The sequence below is a fragment of the Wyeomyia smithii genome, chromosome 1, assembly GCF_029784165.1.
Source record: "Wyeomyia smithii strain HCP4-BCI-WySm-NY-G18 chromosome 1, ASM2978416v1, whole genome shotgun sequence".
Lineage (NCBI taxonomy): Eukaryota > Metazoa > Arthropoda > Insecta > Diptera > Culicidae > Wyeomyia > Wyeomyia smithii.
In genome coordinates, this window is record NC_073694.1 from 84,228,917 (window position 1) to 84,255,021 (window position 26,105).

Sequence of the window (26,105 nt, forward strand, 5' to 3'; positions counted from 1 at the left end):
GTTTTTTTTTAAACAAATATTACATATTTTATATTTCCAGCCACAATATAATTGACAAAGTTAGAAAGACTTATTTAAAAAAAAAATTTACTGTGTTAATGCTAATATAAGTTATGAGGACTTATACAGTCAGGTTTTTTTACGCGGTGTTTTTATACGCGAATTTTTTTACCAGTTTTTTACGCAGGTTTTCGAATTAACGCGGTTTTTTAGCCGGATTTTTTAATTAACGCGGTTTTTTTACGCGGATTTTCGAATTAACGCGGTTTTTCTTACGCGGTTTTTTTACGAGGTTCGTATCTTTCGCGTAAAAAAATCTGACTGCATAAATTATATAAATTAAAGGACAAAAGATATATTGATAAAAGTTTTATTTATTAGCTTTCTAAACTGTAGCAAAGCTAAAAAATGGGGAAAAATCTATGTTTTGTTTTTCGTTCCCATGAAATTTATTGGATATCAGCTACCGAATTTATTCTGACGGTTTCTTTCACAATTGCAAACGTTCATAAAAATTAAAAAGAGTTTAAAATTAGAAAAATTAAAATTACTTTGGTTACATATTTATTTTGGTTGAATGAATAAATGTTAATTTGTTTTGGACATCTTTGAAACTTTTTACTTGACCATCACTCATTTTTGTATGAAAATGTTTTTTTTTGCTTGGAATTGAGAATTAGTTTTGTTGTCTAACATATTGTGTTTGGAGATCTTATTTTTTCTAGTTCAAAACCACTTTTTGCGCGAGGGATACGTGGCGCATGGAACAAACATGAAAACTCCAGAATCAATGTTAATGTTAATTTCGAAACTGTTCTAAGTACTTGAAAAAGCAACTAAATAGCAGAGTCAATTTCACCTGTGAAATGAACGAAACGAAACAAAATTTAGGACAAAAAAGGTCAAATAAAATAAGTTATTTTCCAGAAATTTAATTTGGGAAATTTCGCCGACGTTCTCATCATCAAAACAATTTTTGGAATGGCCGACTTATTAAGAATTTGTTGTAGAAAAAATCACGCAAAAATTTGCGTAAAAAGCAATTTCAGTGTATTTCTGAACGAAAAACCAAGACAGTTTCAAACGGATTTTGTAAATATGAGCTCCTATTTTAAAACAGTTTATTAAATTGTTTAATGAATAGATAAAGGAAGAAAAATGAAATTGGACATATATATATTTTTTTTTTTGAAATTTATGACAAAACAAAATTTCATTGTTCAAAACATTTCCCTACATTTACAAACTTTAACAAAAGCGGATGCCAAATAAAACAAAAATCATTTAACACTTCTGAATTCTTTAGAGAGAATACTACCGTTTCAATTTCAAAAACTCGATTGTTCTAGGACTAGGTGAGGTTAGGTTAAGATGCCCCGTCGATTTCAATCGTTATTTTTAAAACATCAACTTTGACACCATCTAAAGATAAACCACTTGCAAATAATCCTCAAAGGATGCATTTAACTGAATGACAATATAACTTGAGTACCGGTAGAAAATTGCATTACGTCAGCAGCGGTCGCTCTCCAGCAGGTTTTGCATTCGAATGCTGTTGAAAAGGAGCCGAAGAAAACCGCTGCTGAAGTATTCCAAAACCCTACATATTTTTTTACATTTTCGCAAAGAGCTGAATGTGACGTTTAAACTAACAGAGTTGTGATTGTTTATATTACAGCAGAAATTATTTTGGTTCAGAATAAAAGCATAGAAAAACAAACACATTTTTTAGGAATGTTTGATACATGGATCGAAATTATTCACATTCATAGAAATGCAAATGTATAAACCTGCAAATCTGCTGCTTGTGATTTAAATCAAGTTGAATTTGATCGCTTTTTGAAATTTTTTGGATCGCGAAAGTTCAGATAGCTATGTTCTCTCTTCGGACCGCACCCTTTGGAATCCAGGTCCGATGTCAAATACAACTATTGATATAAATTGAAAAATGAAGGGAGGTTTAGAAAATCTGAATCTGATGAAGGGAGGCGTTAAAAACAGTTTTCGCCTGCAGCTCAAATCACTCTTCGTCCGCCTCTGTGTACAGCGTAAAGGTACAACCTACAGGGTTTGTTTGTTTGTTTGTTTATTTTTTTTATTTTATGTTTTGTTTTTGTGTTTCTGATAAGTAGTTCTTTCTGTAACATGCTCACCGCGAGAGACGTTGGAATCATGTTTTTGGTACAATGACTGCTGTGACTAGTTTTTTTTCGAAAGTTTTTGATCAAATGATATGCGTAAATAAATATGCATTTACTTTTCTAAAATATAATGTTTGTCTACACCAACAGAAATAATTTTTATCTATCGCGAGAACAAGTGCATAACCTTCTGAGACAGGAGCTGCGTGGCCGCAAGGTTTTAGAGTCTGCTTTGTCAAGCTTTGTCGGTCGATATCAAAAATTAATAAACATGGGTTTATTCTCAGGTTCCCCCATCACTTACTTTTTCTTTACGTTCAATTCTATAATACCTTTGTGTGAATTTCTCTTAACAAAAATATAACTTGATTTTAGTTGAAAAGTATTGCAGTTTTAGAAATATCTTGCATTCATTCCTAGGGTCCAATGAAAAACAATAAGAAAGGTGAGTACGATCAGCCAATCTACTTGTTTCGGGAAAAAACACGTTTAAAAGTACGTGGTCCCATAAGCTTTTTTACTGGTTAGTGGATGCTTTGTGAGATGATAGTTTACGACATCAAATGTTCAAAATTTTGAGTTGTGTCATTAACCGACGATATAGTGGTATATTCACTTCTTCACAATGCACTTCGTTTGGAGATAAACACTCTGGCGATACGCTACAGTTTTCAAGGAATCATTTGAATTCCTGGAAAGCTGTGAATTGACTTTTACTCTTATCCAGCAAACTATTTTACTACCGGAAACACCCGACTTTGCAGTGTAAGTAAATAAGAAAATAATTGCAAGTGATGAATAAAATTTATTTTTTTGTCATTATGAATAGCTTCATGTTAATTACGAGCGAGATCTGTACGCGGCCGTAGTCACAGGAAGCTGGGGTCTATACCGGGTGCGCTTGAAGCTTCCAATGCCGAACTTGAGTGAAACATACCAGCACGAGAGCATGAAAGAGGTTTGTTTTACTTTTTGTGTGTGTGTGTTTTTTTTTGTTTTTTTTTTTTTTGACCAGAGTAAATCCTAATCCAGAGACTGCTGCTGCTGGACTACTGCTGCTGTTGGGACCACTGTTGCTGCTGGGACTATTGCTTCTGCTGCTGGGACTATTGCTACTGCTGCTGGGACTGCTGCCGAATTGTTGCCTCCATGCAGTTCTGTGGAAACTCTAGGTACAACTATTACTACATGGTCCAACGATCAACTGTAAAGCTCAGAAATATTCAAAGGGATCGGTAAACTTACTTCAGCGGGAGAACCTGGGTAAAAATTCAATGTTTCCGTTATGAGAACAATTGCTTATTTTTTCCCTTTATTCTACTTCTTAGACTGATTCGAAAAATTAAGCGATTGCGACATCGATCGGGCAAGCAAGCCTACACAATCGGAACGCTGCATTCATACACATATCCTGTTGTTACCAGGAAATGATTTATTTAAAGAACAAACAAAATAAAATTCAATGTAATCTAATGTACGCTTTTCCAAATGATAGAATGATCAAAATAAACAAAAAGAATAAAAACTCAAATTATTGTAAACTTTTTTTTTAATAGATTACAATACCCTTGCTAAAAAGTCTAGCGTAGTAGTCAAGTTTATTCACTTTGCTCGTGTACCGTCAGTGTTTGACGGTAGGTTTGGTTTCTCTTGCTCCAGTCATATATATAAAGTTTATGTACGAATTAGAATAACAGAGTTCAGCTATTCTCACTGCTTTCGGGCAGTGTCCAAGCTGTGACGCGAATGCAAAAAAAACGAAAATATTTCACTGCCACATAGTCACATCTTCGCAAGTTGCTGCCATGCACTCTCCGGAAAGCACAAAATATCGTCGGCAACGATATTTTTCATTCGCACGGCGACAACACGGCACTGTCCCGGACATTGCACAGCGGCTTGGTGTGAATTCGTTCGAAATAGCACTGTATTAATAATTAGAGCAGGGGCGACTCGTCCATAGGTGCAACCTGTGCATTGCACATGGGAACGCCTTGCAAAAAATATATCTAAATCGCAAATTTATATTAATATTTTATTGGTTTTTAGTTTCACTTTCAAATAGTAACAAATAGAATGACTTGCGTAATTATGCGAACATGATTGTGATTACTTCCTCAAACTGCGATTTTCAAAATTTGTAGTTGAACAGGTAGGTTCAAAAGCCATGAGTCGCCCCTGAATTAGAGACACCTCACCACTTCGGCTGTCGCACCTGAATATTAGACTGGGACATGGTAATATGGGAAAAAAGCGATGGTGTTATTTTTTCGCTCCCATGCACTTTTCGTGTTCCTTATGGGTCCTACAATAACTGTGTAACTTTTCAGATCGATCGGTGAAACGCCCGATTTGCGCCGGATTTTCAAAGCTTCCATACGATTTTATATGGGAAAAACCACTTTTTCAAAACTTTTTCTATAGAGATGTCCACTTGGCTCCTAAAAATATATCAATACATGATATTTATAGGAAATTTTCCTGGGGGGGGGGGAATTTTCCTGGGAAAAACTCTTCTGAAGACCGCAAAGCGCTACCTTGCTTGTGAAAAAAGATATTCACCCCCGACTAATTGAATATCTGACGGACGGCTCTCCATTGAATTTTACTAGCAATACTGCTGCAGCATGCTGCTGTTGCAAATTCAACCATGTGCTGAGAAATGATATCGCTTAAATTTATCTTGGAGGCTTCCCCGAAGATACTATGAGCAAAAATCACACTTTTAAAATAATTTCCACGCAAAATTATTTCTCATACTTAAGCGAGTTTGCAATAGCAGCATGCTGTAGCAGTGTTGCTGGAATATTTCAAAGGTGAGCCGTCCGTCAGACATTCAATCAGTTTGGGGCGAATAGCTGTTTCTACAAGCATCGTAGCGCCTTACGGTCTTCAGAAGAGTTTTTTCCAGGAAAATTTCCTACAAATATCATGCATTGATATTTTTTGAGAGCCAACTTTACATCTCTAGAGAATAAGTAAAAAGTGGATTTTCCCATATAAAATCGTAGGGAAACTTTAAAAATCGGACGCAAATCGGGCGTTTCACCGATCGATCTGAAAAGTTACACAGTTGTTATGGGACCCATTAGGAACACGAAAAGTGCATGGGAGCTAACAATTATTTTTCGCCCCACCCTACTGGATATGCGAATGACCTACGCAATTGAAACAAAGCGGAATTTTTTTTATGATACAATTGGAACTATGCTGTGATACACCCGAAACACGCGACCCAGTGAATCGTTGTAGGCTTTGCAGACAAAACAGTTAAGATTAAATGTGTGAAGATTTTCTTAGCTTTAAAATTTCAAATTTATTTAAAATATGAACATGAAACTATAAAATGTCTGTGCCGTTTTAAGAAAATTGCACACCCTGATTAGCTGAAGAATGAATAAATAATGAAAATAATGTTGTTTCTCCTTGTTCATGAGCTCAAAAACCTGCAACTTTGTGATATTGATACACTCTTTTTAATTATTCTAAAATAAAAAAATGGCAAACAATGTCAATTGATCAAACCTTCAATCAATTACTTCTTATACACTCGCGGTAGTTTAAACCCGATTCATTTAATAAAATCAATTATATCAAAATCAATCAATATTTCTCTGTCGCATTAACACAACTCACTTGAGAAATACTCATATTCAATTTTATTTTGCGATTAGGGCTGCTCTACAGAAACTGCTTTTGACAGTATTGAAATTATTGGCCAAATACCACTTTAGGCTATATTCCTGATACCGGAGTCGGCATTTTGGAGTTCGAAATTGCTATTGGGAATGATTTCTGGCCTCTGGGCATAATCTTGTTTCTGAAAATACTAAGATTGGATTGTATTTGACCACCATGGGATGTTCGCCAGAAGCCGGAAAATACCGTCACATAATTAAATATGGCAGCTGGAGTTGATATGGGATGACCAGTTAGGGTTGTTTTTTATCATTCTTAAGTTTAGGTCTAATAATCTGCAAGATCAATCACGATTGCTACAATGTTTGTAGTTACGTATTTGATGGACATAGCATCATGTGTCTGAGATGTGAGACACACATTTATTTGTCATATGTTATACCGTTCTAGCTGAAAATCAAAAACAATGACTTGCGACGTTAGATTTTTTTTACCTTATGCACAATGCGCATAATGTCGTATATAATGCACCGTTAAGCGTAAAAAGCGTGTAAAAACTGCATTTATTCAAAAATCCGCGTGAAAAAAATCGTGAAAAATGCGAAAAAAAACTGACTAGTGTGTAAAATATGGATATTTAAAAACATCACATTTGAATCAAACAATTTGATGTGATTAATATTTATCAATTTTGGGGCTACTAATTTTACATGTCTACGTAGTTTTATGAACAATTTCTCATTTTATATTCATCAGAATAAATTATTTGCAATATATTTCCATATTTTCATCATTTGTCAGATATCCTCAAATTCCATTCCCAAGCATTACCGAACCTCTTAATTCGAAAAAGCACTTATCATCGCTTTGAATTTCATGTTTGAGCCGAATTACGCATTAAATATCATGATTATGAATGTTATATGTAGTGAATAATATCTAAGTTTTAGTAATCAGCTACCTGTTGTTTCTTCTCAAATGTCTTTTCTAAACAAGCACAATCATGTTTCACGTAGTTTTGTAAATAATATCTCAAGTTTTAATAGTCAGATACCTACTATTTCTCTTCAAGAATCTTTCAGAATATTTTAATGTAGAAAAAATCACATGTCATTGTGAATTATATCTTTAGTAATCAGATACCTATTATTTCTCCTCAAATGTCTCGTCTGAATATCGATATACAAAAACACATCCCATTGCTTTGAATTCCGAATTATAGCTGAAAGCTAAAGGTTGAATGGAAAAAAGTCAGGTTTTATGTATGTTTTACGTTATGTGAATGATATCACAATTTTCATTATTAGAAAACCCTAACTGTTTCACAAATTTATTGCTTCGACCTCTACGAATATTTCTTGCGATGAAACTTACATGTCATCGCTTACTTTTTTGATTTGGAACGATGTAAAATCTTGGTACTTATTGTGTACCTTAGAAACGGCGGGAACAGTATGAATAAGATCTGCGTTACGTAATTCTATTTTTATATAGTAGATAAAAATAATTAATCATGCACCATCCTAAAAATGAAGCGCTCTAGTTCAATACTGCGCTATCAAAATAATCAAACCAAAGCAACCTGCACATCGCCGTTGCTGCATCGCACACAATGAGGTTTGAATCGCACAGCCCCGCCTCCACGTTTTACGTTATGTGAATAATATCCCCATTTTTATTATTAAGAAACCCTAAATGTTTCACGAATATATTGCTTTAAACACTACGAATATTTTCTTGCAATAAAACGTACATGTAACCGCTTACTTTCTTTATTTAAAATGTTGGTTCTTATTGTGCACCTTAGTAACGGCGGGAATAATATCAATAAAATCTGCGTTACGTACATCCATTTTTATACAGTGGATAAAAATAATTAATCATGAACCATCCTATAAATGAAGCGCTCTAATCCAATACTGCGCTATCAAAATTATCAAAACAAAGCAACCTGCACATCGTTGTTGCTGCATCGCACACAATGAGGTTTGAATCGCACAGCCCCGCCACCACGTTTTACGTTATGTGAATGATATTAGTATTTTTATTATTAGGAAACCCTATATGTTTTACAAATATATTGCTTCGAACTCTACGAACATTTTTTGCAATAAAACGTACATGTCACAGCTTACTTTTATGGTTTAGAACGATTTAAAATAATTACCATTACCATTGCACCTCAGAAATGGCGGGAATGATATCAATGAGATCTGCGTTACGGAATTCTATTTCAACATAGTAGATAAAAATAATTAATCATGAATCATCGTATGAATGAAGCCCTCTAATTCAATACTGCGCTATCAAAATAATCAAAACAAAGCAATGTGTATACACCGCCCCTGCTGTTTCGCACACTACGCCACGTTTTACATTATGTGAGTGATATCAGAATTTTTATCATTAAGAAACCCTAAATGTTTCAAAAATATATTGCTTAGAACTCTATGAATATTTACTTGCAATAAAACGTACATGTCACCGCTTACTTTCTTGATTTAGAACGATTTAAAACGACGGTGCTTATTGTGCACCTCAGAAACGGCGAAAATAACATCATTAAAATCTGCGTTACGTAAATCTATTTCTATATAGTGGATAAAAATAATTTATCATGAACCATCCTATAAATGAAGCGCTCTAATCCAATACTGCGCTATCAAAATAATCAAAATACAGCAACCTGTACATCGCCGTTGTTGCACACAATGAGGTTTGAATCGCACAGCCCCGCCACCACGTTTTACGTTATGAGAATGCTATCACAATTTTTATTATTAAGAAACCCTAAATGTTTTGCAAATACATTGTTTCGAGCTCTACGAATATTTTCTTGCAATAGAACGTACATGTCACAGCTTACTTTTATGATTTAGAACGATTTAAAATAATTACCATTACGATTGCACCTCAAAAATGGCGGGAATGATATCAGTAAGATCTGCGTTACGTAATTCCATTTTAATCTAGTAGATAAAAAAATTAATCATGAATCATCGTATGAATGAAGCCCTCTAATTCAATAGTGCGCTATCAAAATAATCAAAACAAAGCTACCTGTACAAGTGTATACCGCCGCTGCTGCGTCGCACCCAACTAGGCATAAATTGCACAGCCCCGTCACCACGTTTTACGTTATTTGAATGATATCACAATTTTAAGTATTTAAAAGCCCTAACTGTTTCACAAATATATTGCTTCGAACTCTACGAATATTTTCTTGTAATAAAATGTACATGTCACCGCTTACTTTCTTGATTTAAAACGATTTAAAATGATGGTGCTTATTGTGCACTTCAGTGACGGCGGGAATAATATCAATAAAATCTTCGTTACGTAAATCCATTTTTATATAGTGGATAAAAATAATTAATCATGCACCATCCTATAAATGAAGCGCTCTAATCCAATACTGCGCTATCGAAATAATCAAAATAAAGCAACCTGCACATCGCCGTTGTTGCATCGCACACAATGAGGTTTGAATCGCACAGCCCCGCCACCACGTTTTACGTTATGTGAATGATATCACAATTTTTATTATTAAGAAAACCCCAAATGTTTCACAAATATATTGCTTCGAACTCTACGAATATTTTCTTGCAATAAAATGTACATGTCACCGCTTACTTTCTTGATTTAAAACGATTTAAAATGATGGTGCTTATTGTGCACCTCAGTAACGGCGGGAATAATATCAATGAAATCTGCGTTACGTAAATCCATTTTTATATAGTGGATAAAAATAATTAATCATGCACCATCCTTAAATAAATGAAGCGCTCTAATCCAATACCGCTCTATCAAAATAATCAAAACAGAACAACCTGCACACCGCCGCTGCTGCGTCGCATACAATAAGGTTTGAATCGCACACCCCGCCATCGTGATCTCGTTGCGGCAGGAGAAGTTTGGTTGTGTTTGTTTTGACCAAGTCCGCATGCCAGCCGCACCGGACTTGCTTCAAAACAAACACAACTAAACTTCCCTCTCGCCCGCGACGCACGAAGACGAATGAACCCCTAGGAGCGAATGAACCCTGGTCCGACATTTTTGTTGCATTTGAGCACGACATCGGACCGATGTTGAGCTAAATGTCGACCCGTTGTTGGACCGATCTATCGGAGAATCGGACGCGAATTGGTCCGACATCGGCCCGACAATTCTTACTGGGTCTTTTGTTGAAATGTTTGCCTTTCTCCTAGAAAGGTATAGCCAGAGCTGCGGAAAGTCAATATCATACTACTGACATTACGCCAAAATGATGCAACACCAGAATCAGCCAACTACGATGCATGGTTCATTACAAAAGAGTTTGCGGTATTACAATGATTCTCTTATCGTCAACTCTCACTCTCATTTTTTTCGTGCTATCTTTCTCGATCATTCGGGTTTGGCTGTACTGAGATTGAACCAGCAGAAATATAAAGTTCATTTTGACAGCATGATGTTATGAGGATAGCAAACATAAAATCAATGATTTTTCTTCAATTGATAAGTATGATATTAATATATGGTCGGCGTGCGATCAGACCGAACTAAGCGCCGTTTTCTCAGATTGAGTTATTGACACCCAGTGGATATGAGAAGTAATAATCTATCTATTATGAAGTAACGAAATCGTTTGAGCATTTGATAACGATATTATAACAAAAATTCTCTGTAACAGCTTGTACCCAGCAATTGCGGCGGTAAATGTTTTTCGACGCTTGGTTCGGTTTGGCTGCACGCCGACTAAAAGCATTGTCAATAAACAACTATTACTTCGTTTTGTAACTGAGCGTATTTGAGTTTGGTACATTTTGAATCTGTATGATTATTCATTTTTATTCTCAGTAGAGAATATGCTTCTTCATAACACCAATTGTAATAAAAAGAATTCTATTAATATTTTTCAAATGATCTCATGTCTGAAAAATAATATTGCATTTTTATTTGTTTTTTTACAGCATGAGTTTATCAATTTGATTCTTGAATATTGTGCTTGTTGTAGGTTAAACTAAAGACAGTGTTAGTTCGCGGCAAAAAATGAATCGGGGGTGGCAAAACAGAAAACTTTTAAATATGTATGGGTATGTATATTTATATACAGATCCTGTTAAATTTTGGCACGGTTCAACTTTGAACTGTTCAATTTCGGTTCGGAACGGTTTTACTTTTCTTCTAGTTTTCATTCATATTTTCTTTTAACGAAGAGGATGGCCGGAGTTAACCGACTGGTTTCGGATATATGGCCGGAATATGTTTCAGTAACATGGTAACGATGATCAAAGCAGTGCTTAGAAGTGCTTAAAATCCTACCATGCCTCTCATTGAAAAATGTAAAAATGCGGACCTGTTCCGGTTGTGTTCCGAATACTCGGGGTTGTTGTGCCAGCCCATCAAGCGACACCTATAACCACTGGTTTGAAATTATAAACCTAGTTCATTGGTGGCCATATCTTGAGTTGGGATCGTCACGGACCGCAAAGCAGATCAAATTAAAAAAACCCTGATAGCAACAAACTTCAAGCTGGCACTGACATAATCACGCTACTGAAACGATTATTGATATTCCAAAAATCCCCTTGATTTGCATTGCAGTGATATTTCCGAGTGAACTCTGTATATTCACGACGATTGACAATGAGAACCCGAAAATGGCAACACAAGAGACAAGATATTGAATCACTTGTCGGATCTCCACGCTTACTGTGATGGTTGCTGGCTATTTATGAGAGAAAGAAACGAGTGCGATGATATTTTTTCTCTCGGCATAGTCAACATGTTGCTTGGATTAATCGCAGCTCTGGGTATAGCAATCACTTGCAAAACCGAAAGTATAAAAGTGCTCCAAAGGGCCGAATGGCATATATCACTCGACTCAGCTCGACGAGCTGAGCATTTTCTGTATGTGTGTGTGTATGTGCAGATTTTTATTCTCACTCACTTTTCTCAGAGATGGCTGGACCGATTTTCATGAAATTAATTGCAAATGAAAGGTCTTGTTGCCCCATAAGACCCTATTGAATTTCATCGTAATCGGATTTATATTTTAGAGGTTATATTTAAAAATGTGAAAATCATGAAACATCAATATCTCAGAAACTACACAACCGATTTGAACAAAATTGGCCTCAAAAGAACGGGCTACCTAAAGAACCCTTAACTTTTGAATTTCTTAAAGATTGAACTTGTGGTTCAAAAGTTATGAAAAAAAAACGTGTTCTGAAGACTGTTTAATCTCACTAATGTTTCTCAGAGATGGCTGTACCGATTTTCATAAAATCAGTGTCAAATGGAAGGTCTAATTGCCCCATAAGACCCTATTGATTTGCTTTGCAATCGGACTATTACTTTGCCTGTTATGTTTAAAATGTGAAATCCAGCTATGCAAAGGAACATATTACTTTACGAACTAATTTCATTTTTTGTCATATTGACTTACATTTTAAGTTTAGTAAAACGGGCAATGTATGTAGTTTCGCGGGAATGCGAAGATGAACGAGAATAGAAGGTGTGACTAGAATTAGAAAAAAATTTCCCTCGTCCAGACGGGACGGGGAAAAAAAAATTTTTTTTCTAATTCTAGTCACACCTTCTATTCCCGTTCATCTTCGCATTCCCGCGAAACTACATACATTGCCCGCTTTACTAAACTTAAAATGTAAGTCAATATGACAAAAAATGAAATTAGTTCGTAAAGTAAAATTAGCACAACGGAGCTCTTCCGTGATACGCCTTCCATGGGAGTTGGCCACCAACTGACGTGTCTCATCGCTTGCGCCGCTGTAGATATAATAAGTCAATATACAAGTGTGCGTAAAGAGACCACTCTCTCAGTTGACAGAAATAAACTTCCACAGGACAGTGTGTGCAGTTTCATCGCGGCGTGCTGAGATGCGGGAACACAATAGTAGAGGGTGATTCGACATTGGTCTTAGGAAGAGTTACCCTTACCCAGTAGTTTAATTGGCCAAAACACCTTGCCGGAGACAACGGAGATTGCGGGTTCGTGTCCCGTCTGGACGAGGGAAAATTTTTTCTAATTCTAGTCACACCTTCTATTCCCGTTCATCTTCGCATTCCCGCGAAACTACATACATTGCCCGCTTTACTAAACTTAAAAGGAACATATTCCGAAGACTACTTGCACTCACTCACTTTTCTCAGAGATGGCCGACCCGATTTCCACAAAATTAGTGTCAAATGAATGGTCTAGCTGCCTCAGAAGAGCCTATTGAATTTTACTGTAATCGAACTGTAACTTCATTTTTAATGTGCCGACTTGTATATCACGAAACTTCATTATCTCAGAAACTACACAACCGATTTGATTATTATTATCAGATGAGCGGGCTAGTTAAGGGTTAACTGATGCATTATGATTGAACTCGTGGTTTCAAAGTTTGGCTGTCCTACACGTTCCCATTTGATTTGATTATTATCGAACTTAAGCAACCGTTATGTATTAAATTGTTAATAAAACAACGAAAGTCTATTATCTCAAAGATTACATGACTTATTTGAACATAACTAGTGTCAAACGAACGAGTCATCTCTCAAACTTACAAATAACAAACTTCATAACAATTTGATATGTGGTTCAAAAGTTATGGAAAGAAAAGAAATTCAAAGACTATTCAAAACTATACTTGCTTTGATCGATATCTGTGGCCTCAACATAATCTAAATGTGGTATCGTACTATTTGAACGTTCCGAATTCATTGATTCGATGCGATGTGTTAAAAGTCTGCAAGAGGATATGATCAAAGTCAAATAACAAATCGTTTGAAATGATTGGTTTTATCTAAATGACAACATCCTCGTCTTTTGGCTTCTGTACATCGCCTTAATTCTGAATATATTCATATTGGGTGGTATTCTGTCATTATCAGCAGACTTTCTGGCATCAATCTGACACCGGAAATACCCATATTGGGAGGTATTTTTGGTTATTTTCCAGAAACAAAAAGTGGTCGTCTTCAAATTCAAAATAGTGTCCAGGGTCAATGTTTGGTTTCTATGCATCATCACGTTTACGGAAATATCCATATTGAGTATTATTCGGTCATTTCCGACTGTTGCCTATAAGTTGCCATTTAGCAATTCACAATGGTGCCTGAGGTCAATTGTTAGCTCCTTGCATCATTCTGGTTCCAGAGATACTCATATTGGATAGTATTTGTTTATTTTAGGCTGTTTTTAACAAACCGGTAGTCGCCATCTTAGTCTTCAAAATGGTATTTAAGATACTGGTTAAAGAAAAACTCATATTGGGTGATATTTGGTCACTTTGGACTGTTTTTCAGAAGCCGAAAGTCGTCGGACTTTAAAATTGCCTGTGAAATCAATTTCTGTCATCTGGGCGTAATTCTGGTTCCGAAAACATTCATATTGAATGGTATTCGGTCATTTCCGTCTGTTTGCCAGACACCGGAAGTCACCATCTTAAGATTCAAGATTGTGTCTGTGATCAATTTTTAGCTTCTGTGCATCTTTCTGGTTCCAGAAATACTAATATTTAATGGGAATCGTCCATTTCAGCTGTTTTCCAGAAACCGGAAGTTGCCATCTTACAGTTCAAAATGTTTTCTGAAGTCGATTTGTGGCTCCAGTGCATCATTACCGTTCCGGAAATACCTATATTGGGTGGTATTTGGTCATTTGCCGCTGTTTTTCCAACACCGGAAGTCGCCATTTTGGATTTCATAATGGCATTTGGAGACAATTTCTGACGGCATACTTCTGACAATTTTGAACGGCATACTGGTTAAAGAAAAACTCATATTGGGTGGTATTTGGTCATTTTCTGCTGTTTTCAGAAACCGGAAGTCTGTGGTCGATTTTAGCTCCTGTGTATAATTCTAGATCCAGATATTATTATATTGGGTGGAAATCGGCCATTTTCGGCTGTTTTCCAGAAACCGGAAGTTGCCATCTTACAATCCAAAATGTTGTCTGAGGTCGATTATGGAACATATTTGTTACCACTAAAAACATTCACCTGCCAATATGGTTTTTTTTTTCCTCATATATCATTTATTTGACACGGCACAAATACAATTTAATGTTTAACGGTGCCAATTATATCTGGTGACTTAAAAACTAAAAGCAAATTTTTTATCCTCGCTGCCGACTACGAGCTGAAATTAAGTCTAACTTAAAACTAGCATGAATTTTTCAATCATTGTTTTGTTGTTGAATGGTCGTCTGATGCTCTTCGAATGGCCGATGTCATGAGCTGGGGCAGAGGTTTGTATTCTCGGGTCCTGGAGATATTGTGCGGGGTCTAGTTGCTGGTTATGGTTCGTTGTTGTTGTTCCTCTAACACACACAATATTTATTTCACATTTATGGAGTATTCTTCTTGGAGATAAATTCTGATGACCAGAAGACTTTATGTTGAAGTCTGAAAGTACGAGTGCACAATACAGTAGAAAGGGATTCTTTTCAACAGCATATCACCAAAACAAGAATCGTGTTCATTAATTTTAATTTATGCAATTGGCTAATGAACTGGTGAGATGAAGTAAAATAAAAGGGTTTCCGTACCAAAAGTTCATGGTTGCGCAAAGCTAGTTAATATCCATTAGGTACATAGAGCTAGGTAGACCTTTCTTGATTATGATTTCAGTTTAATCGTATATTTTATAACCAAGCAACATAAATTCGTCTGTGGCTTACAAAAATTGTTGTTTAGATAACCATGGGGAAATTTTGATAGAACATCGTATTCACGCCACATGGATCAGCGCGCTCAATACAAAGCTGTTAAGAAAACTGAAACAGTTTTTATTTATATATTTGTTAGGGAAACATAGGCTGTACTGCCGTGATATAACATTATGACGTACATCCATTTGATCAGTTTTTCAATACGGCCCAAAAACGAACGGGTTACTTGTCACTTTTGTATTGAAATGGTGCATACGTCATTTCGTTTTCTTGATTTTATGCAACGTAAGAATAAGTTACAACTAAAAGAAAGATACCGAAAGATGGGTCTTCGAATAACGAACAAATTGGCCTAAGAACCCTAAATTTGAAAAAATAACACTTACGTCAGTCGGCGAGAATGCGACAGTGTAGGCCTGTTAACCCCACGCGCTCAATATTACAATAAAATAAATTTTAAGCAAAAATACAATCAATTAACAATCACGTCCTTCAAAATATTACCTTAGTCTGTTTTTTTTATTTGCTTAACTGTTGGGACGGTTTCGGAACTCCTTCTAGCAGTGGCGTTGTTGTGTTATTATATAGAACTTCGATGCTGTATTTTTTATGAGCAATAAACTTTTAGATTGAAGATAAAATTATTGATAAATGGTGCTTCACAATTTTGATCTTATAAATACTATCACTAACAATTTGAATTATTGATAACTACTGTTGTACTAATCTACTGTTGTCAAAAAAAGGTGGATGACCATAAAGAAAAACTGATTTATTTATCATGAAGGTACATTCATTATGAACTAACAAAAAAAAAAATGAACATTTGATAAAGGTCCGTTACCGGCCTTCCGACGAAGCTTTTTTATGATGCCGGAACAAGAGCGTTGTACGGCCTTCAAGTCCGCTTTGCGAATGCATCTCTGGATTCTACCAATCAACCCTTCGCAATTCGTTAATCTGCAGCTATTTTCGTACCAAAAGAAACTCACAATCCCAAAGAAATCTTCGATTGGACACACTGAGGACACATTCCACGCTCTTCTACGCCAAGGCATCGAAATTTCAAACTGCATGTTTAATCCAGAACTGTTGTGTGGGTGAAAAAGGACATATTAAACTTCACGGAAAATGTTTGTTTCGTTTGAATTGACATGCAAAACTTTATTAAACCATCAAATAAAAAACACTCATAAAAGATTTAAAAAATCGCAGTCTTGACACTACTTTTAAAAAATATGCTTAATACCATTTATTTTGAAACTATGGGCAGAATGTAAAGGGTTTTTATGGACGTATTTATGGTTTAAGCGCAGTTATTACTAATATACAGTAGATTTAATTGGTAGGTCATTGAAAAACAGTCCCATTATTATGGTGTCGTGTTACGAAAATTGTTGTTTTTTCGTGTTGTGCAAATGATACACACTGTAGAAAAGTAGTATTCAGGATTTTCTTAGTACTCGATGAGGCCTTTCTTAGCATATGTTGGTATTTAAAATTGGTGCATTCTAGTCAACGTTACAATAGGGTCAAAGTTATGGTGTCGCGTTATGGAAATTTTATGTGTTTTCATAAAGTTACCGAAAACGAGTTTTTGAGCTTTTATCAGTGTATATTGATGATACAAAATGGAATCATGATGTATAATAGTCATCTATAACAAATTATATCCACCTAGAAGTGAGGCAGTTGACTTAATTGCTTTTTGGCGTTAATACTGCATTTTGCATCCGTATGTTTTACGAAAATTACATCAATAATAGATTACCTCCTTTTTTAAACATATTCAATAGATTTGGCTTATAGTTACGTTTTCAATCTCATTTCGCTTTTGCGCTGTCATATTCTGTTTTATTTTTTAATAAAAAAAAACCCTTTAAATGACCTTTGTTTAGATGCACCAACATAGAAAAACGAATGAGCAGGTTTGAAGGTAGAGTTACTCAAAAATAATATTTCAATTCTAGGGACCATAATTGTAGGACAAAATAAAATAAAAATTATGACTTTTTATTACAAAAAATTCTATCTGCGAAATTAAAACGCATACATCCTTCAAAACTTCATATTATATGAGCTTTCTGAGAAAATGTCAAACGATGGGGCCTCTTTGGTCTTCAATGCTAAAAACTCCGAGAGACGAAAATGACCAGGCTAATTCCACGCCACCCTGTTCCTTGGAGAGTTGCTGGTTAATACCTTTTCAACATTAATTCAAGCTCATCAAACCCTAGTACAATATAAATTAACAAAATTCCTACCGAACTCACTCAATACCTGATGGTCACGACACTAACTAACATTTCAACACACAATCTACAAAATATCCAAAAGACGTATTCATTCATGTTTTTAACATATCTTTTGAAGTAATCAAGTATGTTTTGATATTTTTTCTTGAAAGTATCAACAAATACCTGCATTTTTTGCTATAAGATTTGAAATCAAGCGAGGGACTGAAAAGTTACATATTTTTAAAGTAGTCATTTTGGTGAAAAAGTCGATATTTCGCGATACCCTAATTCAGGAAGGACATTTGGGTGGTCAAACAAGAAACACCACGGATCTAATTATTCTGGACAGAGACGAATTTGTGCAATTCAGAGTAAGATTGTAGCATAAAAATGCATGTATTTCAAACGAGACGAGTTGCTCGCCGAGGCCTCTGTAGAAGGGCCCAAAATTTCATAGAGATACAGCTACTTTTGTTTACCAGTCGAAAAGTGGAGGATGCGAGAGGGATGGCTTTGCATTAGCCCTCTAGTGCCTAATACCCTAGAGTTAAAGTTTGGACGATTGTCACTGAAAAGTTCCAATCGAACTGTCAAAACTCGTTCCAATCGAGCATAAGAATGTTTGACATGTCAAGTTTGTCTTAGTAGATGGGAAGTATTGTGATTTAGCAATAGCAAAATGCGAAAAAAGATATGAAACTCGAATATAACCAAAAACAAAACATCGACATCCAAAAATTTTTACGATATTTTCTTCAAATAAATTTCTTTTTGAGCGTCTTATTAGAATGGAATTGAATATTGAGAATAGGTTATGTTTCCATTTGATTCTACTACAAATTTTGTAGTAGAATTAAATGGAAACATAACCTATTCTCAATATTCGATATTTTATTTTTTAAATGGTTACAAAAATCCTAACGCCATAGACATCCTTTCTATTGTCTTTGATCTTTTTTTTTTCTTCATCTATAGTTTTTTTGACACGGCACAAATACAATTCAATGTTTAACGGCGCCAATTATATCTGGTAGCTTACTTTCTAAAGGATCTTAATAACTAAAAGCAAATTTTTTATCCTCGCTGCTGACTACGAGCTGAAACTAAATCTAACTTAAAGCTAGAATATTTTGCATTAAAAGCACAGGTTTGCTGTTTGATGGTTTTCATTGCCATAGGTAAGCAGCATATTAAATTTGTTCCGCTGCTGGGCCAAGATATTACGGACTGGCATATTGGGTTATTTCCATCGGGCCTTGAGAGTATCGTGCGGGTCTGATTGCTGTTTCCGGATCCGGGGTCTTAACGTGTTCTTGTCGTTTGGTTGGATGTAGGCGGAAGGGGATAGAACTAAACTGGGGCGTGGATGGATTTCAGGAAAACGTATATAAGGGAAATGTAGGATAGGTCACGGCTCGCCAAGACATCACGAACAGGAACAGCCGGCTGCCTACCTTCGGCCTGCAGGGAAGCTATTAATCTAGACCTGGCGTCACGGTGTACTGGGCATGACCAAACAACGTGCTCTATGTCGTGATAACCTTCACCACAGACACAGATACCACTCTCCCCGAGCCCAACACGACGGAGATGCGCGTCAAATCTATAGTGATTGGACATAAGCCGGGACATCACGCAAATGAAATCCCGACTTACATCCAACCCCTTGAACTACGGGTTCGTCGATACCTCGGGGATTATGGAATGTAACCACCTTCCCAGTTCCCCCTTGGTCCAAGAATTTTGCCAACTGATGATCGTATTCCGACGTACAAATGCAAAAAATTCATTAAAGGCAATTGGTCTTTCATAAATATCACCGTTTGTTGCGCCCACCTTAGCCAAAGAGTCCGCTTTCTCATTACCCGGTATCTAGCAGTGAGAAGGGACCCACGCTAAGGTAATCTGAGTAGATTTTTCGGATAAAGCACTCAGATGTTCCCGTATTTTCCCCAGGAAATACGGAGAGTGCTTAACATCTTTCATCGATCGGAGAGCCTCAATGGAACTGAGACTGTCCGTAAAGATGAAATAATGGTCCGTGGGCATTTTTTCGATAATCCCTAGGGTGTACTGAATTGCAGCTAATTCTGCGACGTAAACAGAAGCATGATTATCGAGCTTATGGGAGACGGTTAAATTGTTATTGAAGATACCGAAGCCAGTGGACCCATCAAGAAGTGATCCGTCAGTATAGTACATATTGTCGCAGTTGATGTTTCGATATTTATTGGAAAAATTTTGGGGATCTGCTGCACGCGTAAATGATCCGGGATTCCACGAGTTTCTTCTATCATGGATGTATCGAAAAACACAGTAGAATCAGAAGTATTTGATAAGTCGACACGATTTGAAATATTCGAAGAAGGGTTAATATTTTGGGACATGTGATTGAAATACAATGTCATAAGCGGGTTTGAGAATTAAGTTCGATTAACCTTTCAAAATTTTCAATCACGGGACGGTTCAAGACCTCACATTTGATAAGAATACGAGAGGACAGGCTCCAGAAGCGGTTTTTTAATGGTAGTACTCCAGCTAAGATCTCCAAACTCATCGTATGGGTCGATTGCAAGCAACCCAAGGAGATACGCAAACAACGATATTGTATTCGCTCCAGTTTGATCAAATGTGTGTTTGCTGGGAGCGGAAGCAGAAACACCCGTACTCAATAACAGACAGTATCGTTGTTTGGTAAAGCCTTATAAGGTCTCCTGGGTGGGCACCCCACCATTGTCCGGTTATTGTACGAAGAAAATTCACTCTTTGTTGGCTCATTTTCATCAGATACCTCACGTGACAACCCCAGGTGCCTTTAGAGTCGAACCAGACACCAAGATATTTGTGTACCAAAACCTGAGAAATCATTTTACCCATTAATTGTGTTTGAAGCTGAGCAGGTTCATGCTTCCTAGATAAAACTACTATCTCAGTCTTCTCCGGAGAGAATTCGATACCTAGCTGTAGAGCCCAAGCAGACAAATTGTCCAAGGTATCTTGCAATGGTCCTTGCAAATCGGCAGCTTTGGCTCCTGTAACAGAGATTACACTGTCGTCTGCAAGTTGTCTTATCGTGCATGAATTTGCCAGACATTCGTCGATGTCATTTACATAAAAGTTGTAAAGAAGGGGGCTTAAACATGAGCCCTGGGGAAGTCCCATGTAGCTAATGCGAAAAGTTGCCAAATCGCCGTGCGTAAAATGCATGTGCTTTTCAGACAACAAATTGTGCAAAAAATTGTTCAAAATTGGAGAAAATCCACGTCGGTGAAGTTTACCCGAAAGAATGTCAATAGAAACGGAATCAAAAGCCCCCTTAATGTCCAAGAACGCAGACGCCATTTGTTCTTTGCGAGAATACGCCAGCTGAATATCTGTTGAAAGCAACGCAAGACAATCATTCGTCCCTTTGGCACGGCGGAAGCCAAATTGAGTATCTGATAGTAGACCATTTGATTCGAACCAATGGTCTAAACGACGGAGTATCATTTTTTCCATCAATTTCCGGATACAGGATAGCATTGCAATCGGCCTATAAGAGTTGTGATCAGAAGCTGGTTTCCCTGGTTTTTGGATGGCGATCACCTTCACTTGCCTCCAATCCTGCGGTACAATGTTTTGCTCCAGGAACTTATTGAACAAGTTCAACAAGCGCCTCTTGGCATTGCCGGGTAGATTCTTCAACAAGTTGAATTTGATTCTATCTAACCCAGGCGCGTTATTGTTACAGGACAGAAGGGCAACTGAAAATTCTGCCATCGTAAAAGGTGATTCTATCGCGTCGTGGCCCGGAGACGCATCCCGAACAATGTTTTGCTCAGGAACAGAGTCCGGACATACTTTCCTGGCAAAATCAAATATCCACCGACTTGAAGACTCCTCGCTTTCGTTGACCGTTACGCGATTCCGCATTCTTCGGGCTGTGTTCCAAAGAGTGCTCATCGATGTCTCCCTCGACGTCTCGTTCACGAACCGACGCCAATATCCGCGTTTCTTTGCTTTAGCCAGGCTTTTAAGCTTGGTATTAAGCTCCGAATACCGTATATAGTCGTCGGGTATACCTCCCTTCTGGAAGGCCACAAACGCGTCGGATCTTTGCGTGTAGACATCGGAGCACTCTTTGTCCCACCACGGAGTTGGAGGCCGCTCTTTGATCGTTACGCCGGGATATTTCTTCGTTTGGGCTTGCAACGCGGCGTCGAGGATTAAGCCCGCGAGGAGGTTGTATTCTTCAAGTGGTGGGTGATGTTGAATCGACTCGACCGCTTTTGAAATGATTTCCTCGTATAACTTCCAATCGACATTCCGTGTGAGGTCATACGGAATGTCAATTGGTCGCATGCGAGTTGACCCGTTTGTAATTGAAATAAGAATAGGCAGATGGTCGCTACCGTGAGGATCGAGGATTACCTTCCATGTGCAATCCAACCGTAGCGACGTCGAACATAAGGATAGATCCAGAGCGCTTGGGCGCGCTGAAGGTTTCGGGATACGTGTCATTTCACCGTTGTTTTAAATAGTCATGTCGAAGTCATCGCAAAGGTTATAGATTAAAGAGGAGCGGTTATCATTGTAAGGGGAACCCCAAGCCACACCATGAGAGTTGAAGTCTCCCAAAATCAAACGTGGCGAGGGAAGAAGTTCTATTAAATCAAAGAGCAGCCATTGCCCAACCTGTGCTCTGGGAGGAACATATATTGAGGCAATGCAAAGCTCTTTACCTTGAATTGTCATTTGACATGCGACAACTTCGATGCCTGGAATCGAGGGGAGGTTAATACGATAGAAAGAATAGCACTTTTTAATCCCTAAAAGTACTCCTCCATATGGGGTGTCTCGATCAAGGCGAATAATATTAAAATCATGGAAGTTGAGATCAATATTTGAAGTAAGCCAAGTTTCACAAAGGGAAAATGCATCGCATTTGTTTTTATTTATCAAAACTTTAAACGAATCAATTTTTGGTAAAATACTTCTACAATTCCACTGTAAGACAGAGATAGAATCCTTCATATACGCAGTTGAATTTGGCATCGAAGGATACAATCGCTGCAAGGAGGGGCCATTGGGCAGTCAACTGCTTCAAAAATGATCTAACTGTTGGGAGGAATGCTGTAAGAAAAATTTTAATTGGTTCGGGTACATTGAAATTTTCAAAAATCCAGTCCACAATGTCAGAAAATTTTACTAATCCAGAGTTTGTTTCATCAACTGGATGTGCAAAAGGAACAACTGGGGTTTTAGATGTTCCTGGCAGTGCTGGGAACTCCTTCTGGGACTTTAAATTTGCAAGCCCAGGAGGAGTTTGCTTCGGTTTTTCCGCAGCCCTGTTTGGTTTGTTCGTACTTTTCATTACACTTTGGGAAATCTTAGGACCTTTACGGGGAAGTTTAGGAGAAGAAACATTTTTCCTCTTCCTAGACTCCCCAGGATTGGCATAAGATGTTCCCGCTGATGAATCGTCAGAATCGGTTTCATCAGAGGACAACAGATCAAAGGGGTTCGATGTAATGGGAGAAGTGGTCACGGTCTTCTTCAGCATCTCAGCATAAGAACGCTTTGAACGCTCCTTAAGTGACCGCTTGATTTTATCTCTGCGCTGCATGTACACCGGGCATGTGGAGAGCTCATGCTGGTTTTCCCCACAGTGAATACATTTTTCAGAATTAACACTGCAAGAATCTTCCGCATGAGTCTCCCCACACTTGCTACATCGTGCCTTATTGCAGCAGTAGGCGGCTGTGTGGCCTAACTGCTTGCAAATGGTGCAATTCATAACACGGGATACATACAATCGCACAGGCAGACGAACCCGGACGATCGAGACGTGGCTAGGGAGTGCAGATCCGGCAAACGTAACGCGAAACGAGTCTGACGGAGTGTAAACTTTTTTACCGCCGACGAGAGACATGGACCGCAATTGCTTACAATCCAAAATCTTCGCCTGTGTTTCGGTATTTTTGAAGCAACCGGTTGCGCTTTTTAGGATACACTCGACAGACAGACTCGAATCGGTTATGACACCGTCGATCTCCACGTCTCGTGCGGGTATGTAAACGCGATACTCGCGTGTGAAGAGCTCAGAGCAAGCGATAGCATTGGCCTGTGCCAGATCACTGACCACGACACGGAGCTTGTTAGGTCGGACCTTGGAAATTTCGGTCACGGCCTTGTACCCCTTCGTCAGGTCTTTAGAAATTTGCAGTATGTTTAATCGCTTTGAATTCACTCCTGCCTTTGGACGAAAATAAACAGTATAGCTGCCCTGTTGAGATCCGTCCGGGTAAGCCTGGGGCGAGGGGGGACTGGAGAATTAACAGGGGAGGGGGTAACAGAAGGGTCAGGGTCAAGGGGGTTCGGGGATGGTGGCACGGGAGGCGAGGGATCTATATCCATCGCGCTAAATGTAGCGCACTAGCGCACTAGCGCCGACAAGAACACGTACCTATTTACTTCTTCCTTCCAGCAGTGGTTGTCCGATCGTTCGAAGCTGCACCCAAAGCAGCCAGCAGCACCAGTACAGCAGCACCAATACAGCCACCAGCAGTGAGCCGGGTGTGAGATCACTCAGCACAGCGACACGACTCGACTGTCAAATGATGGCCTTGAATTAGAAAGATCTATTCACTGTGCACAGATCAAAACTGCAGCTGGTATTTTGCACCAATACAGCCAAAGTTGCGAGCCGGGAACAGAACGTAGCGACACAACTCACAATCTAGTTGGCCTTTAGCGCAAATAATACACTCTTTTGTTTGGCTATTCGTACACACGGACCGGATTGTAATAGAACGACCACTTTGCACGTCCGTTTCTGTCGAGTGTTCGACGCGGAATGTCTCTGATCTCTTGCTTCTAATTAATTTTTAATTTTGTTTTTCCTCACTGTTGACAACTGGATGAGATTCTGAGTTACTACGGCTGTTGGTGATACGTGGAATTTTGAACGGACATTGGGTAGCATGTTTGGAGTGAGCGTAATCAAACGACATATTATCCGGTGTCTCACTGAGCCACAAACTTACTAACTAACTTACTTACTAACTTTTCCATTCTCCGACACGAAGCATAAATCATCGTGATTGAAGTGGAACTGCAAAACATTTTTTTATTCGGATTGATATTTTCAAAACGCCAAACTTACGCTACAAAGACGTGTCGTTTCTGTTATTGAAAAATCCTCCTGTAATTCAAAAAATTCAAGCCATTTTCGAGGATGATTTTTATTGGTGGGGAATCGAAAATAGCTCATGTTTTCAAAATTTCGTGATGTTCGATTTGAACAAAAAACATAACAGCACTTTATTTTTTCACTACTATATGTGGCAAAACAAACTGAAACAAAAAACTATGAAACTGAGAGTACAAGTAGTCATGTAATGACTTTTATTTTTTGCAATGTTGCTAGTTCTTTGAAATTTTAGAATGGCTGCCAGATCGACGGAAGTTCAGTCGGCCAAACTTTAACTCTAGGCCTTTACTAGTGCCCAGTGCCGCCTTTAGGCGGTGTTCTGTTGAACCTCTAAAAAGCTTCAATCAATACTTAAAAAATGTTTAAAAAAATTCATAGTGATTTTTTCGAAGTTCGCCTGACAATTAACTCGGGCACTAGAGGGTTAACTACTTGTTTCCCTTTTAAAGAAAACGGAACATATGCCCAGAAAAAAAAACCAGGGTCCAACAACTTACGGCAGAGCTGATATCTGAACGTAGGCCATCGATGCTTTGTTGAAAAAGCGAAATTCAGCGATGGTGTCGCGTTACAAGATGTATCCGGTTGCAGTATATGTTACGCTGGAATGTGTCTGAGGAGGATTCGGTGGGCTGCGTATTTGGTAAGAGGAGGAAACTTTTCAGATAGAGCTTATGTTTTTTTGACATTCGTTCTTGTATACATTTTGATTGATAGGCAAACCGCTAGGCTTCAACCATGATTTCAACAAATTATAGTTGAGGTTTGCAAGAAATCATGCACAATAGAAGCCGGCAGATTTTCGATCTCAAAATGGTTAGTGAACTTTTTGCCGAAATTGTTGTGCAGTTCATAGCGATGCGCTTGCGGAATGCTCCTTGTTTCAACGCCATTTTGAAAAGTACTGGGCATGCATAAACAAAATAAAACATACTATCATGAGGAGGAGAGAAAGAGCTTTCATATACGTACTCTCATTTCTCTCTGAGCGTAAGAGAGCCTCTAAAAAACTCCAAATTTTCAATTGTCGCCCGTTATTTTCTAAATTATTAACAACGTGTTTCTTCCCGGCGCACAGTGGGACAAAACCTCATAACTCCTGGACAGTTGTTTCCACAGTGTTCATATCTTCGGCAATGTTGTTTCTAAGAGCTCCTCCATTTGGCATGGCATAGATACTGACCGTTTACTTTTGTTTAAGACACTGTTCATCCAATAACAAACTGTTTCCTAGT

At 37.8% G+C, this 26,105-nt stretch overlaps 2 protein-coding genes across 5 annotated transcripts in view; one reads left to right on the top strand and one right to left on the bottom strand.

The window, feature by feature from the left end:
* Window positions 1-26,105, bottom strand: part of LOC129717835 (uncharacterized) — an 879,733-nt gene that overhangs the window by 837,569 nt on the left and 16,059 nt on the right. The gene's annotated exons all lie outside the window — the stretch shown is intronic.
* Window positions 578-3,616, top strand: LOC129717845 (uncharacterized). Of its 3 annotated transcripts, XM_055668053.1 has the most exons (6): window positions 578-2,068; window positions 2,562-2,586; window positions 2,869-2,906; window positions 2,971-3,099; window positions 3,174-3,404; window positions 3,470-3,616. In XM_055668053.1, the coding sequence occupies exons 1-5, from the start codon at window positions 1,949-1,951 to the stop codon at window positions 3,378-3,380; spliced, it is 519 nt and encodes a 172-aa protein (XP_055524028.1). In that variant the 5' UTR covers window positions 578-1,948; the 3' UTR covers window positions 3,381-3,404; window positions 3,470-3,616. The 3 variants fall into 3 exon arrangements, 1 of the variants encoding a protein (XP_055524028.1); XR_008726756.1 differs by lacking the exon at window positions 3,470-3,616 and having other exon boundaries at window positions 578-2,054; window positions 2,971-3,337; XR_008726755.1 differs by lacking the exons at window positions 2,869-2,906; window positions 2,971-3,099; window positions 3,174-3,404; window positions 3,470-3,616 and having other exon boundaries at window positions 578-2,054; window positions 2,562-2,744.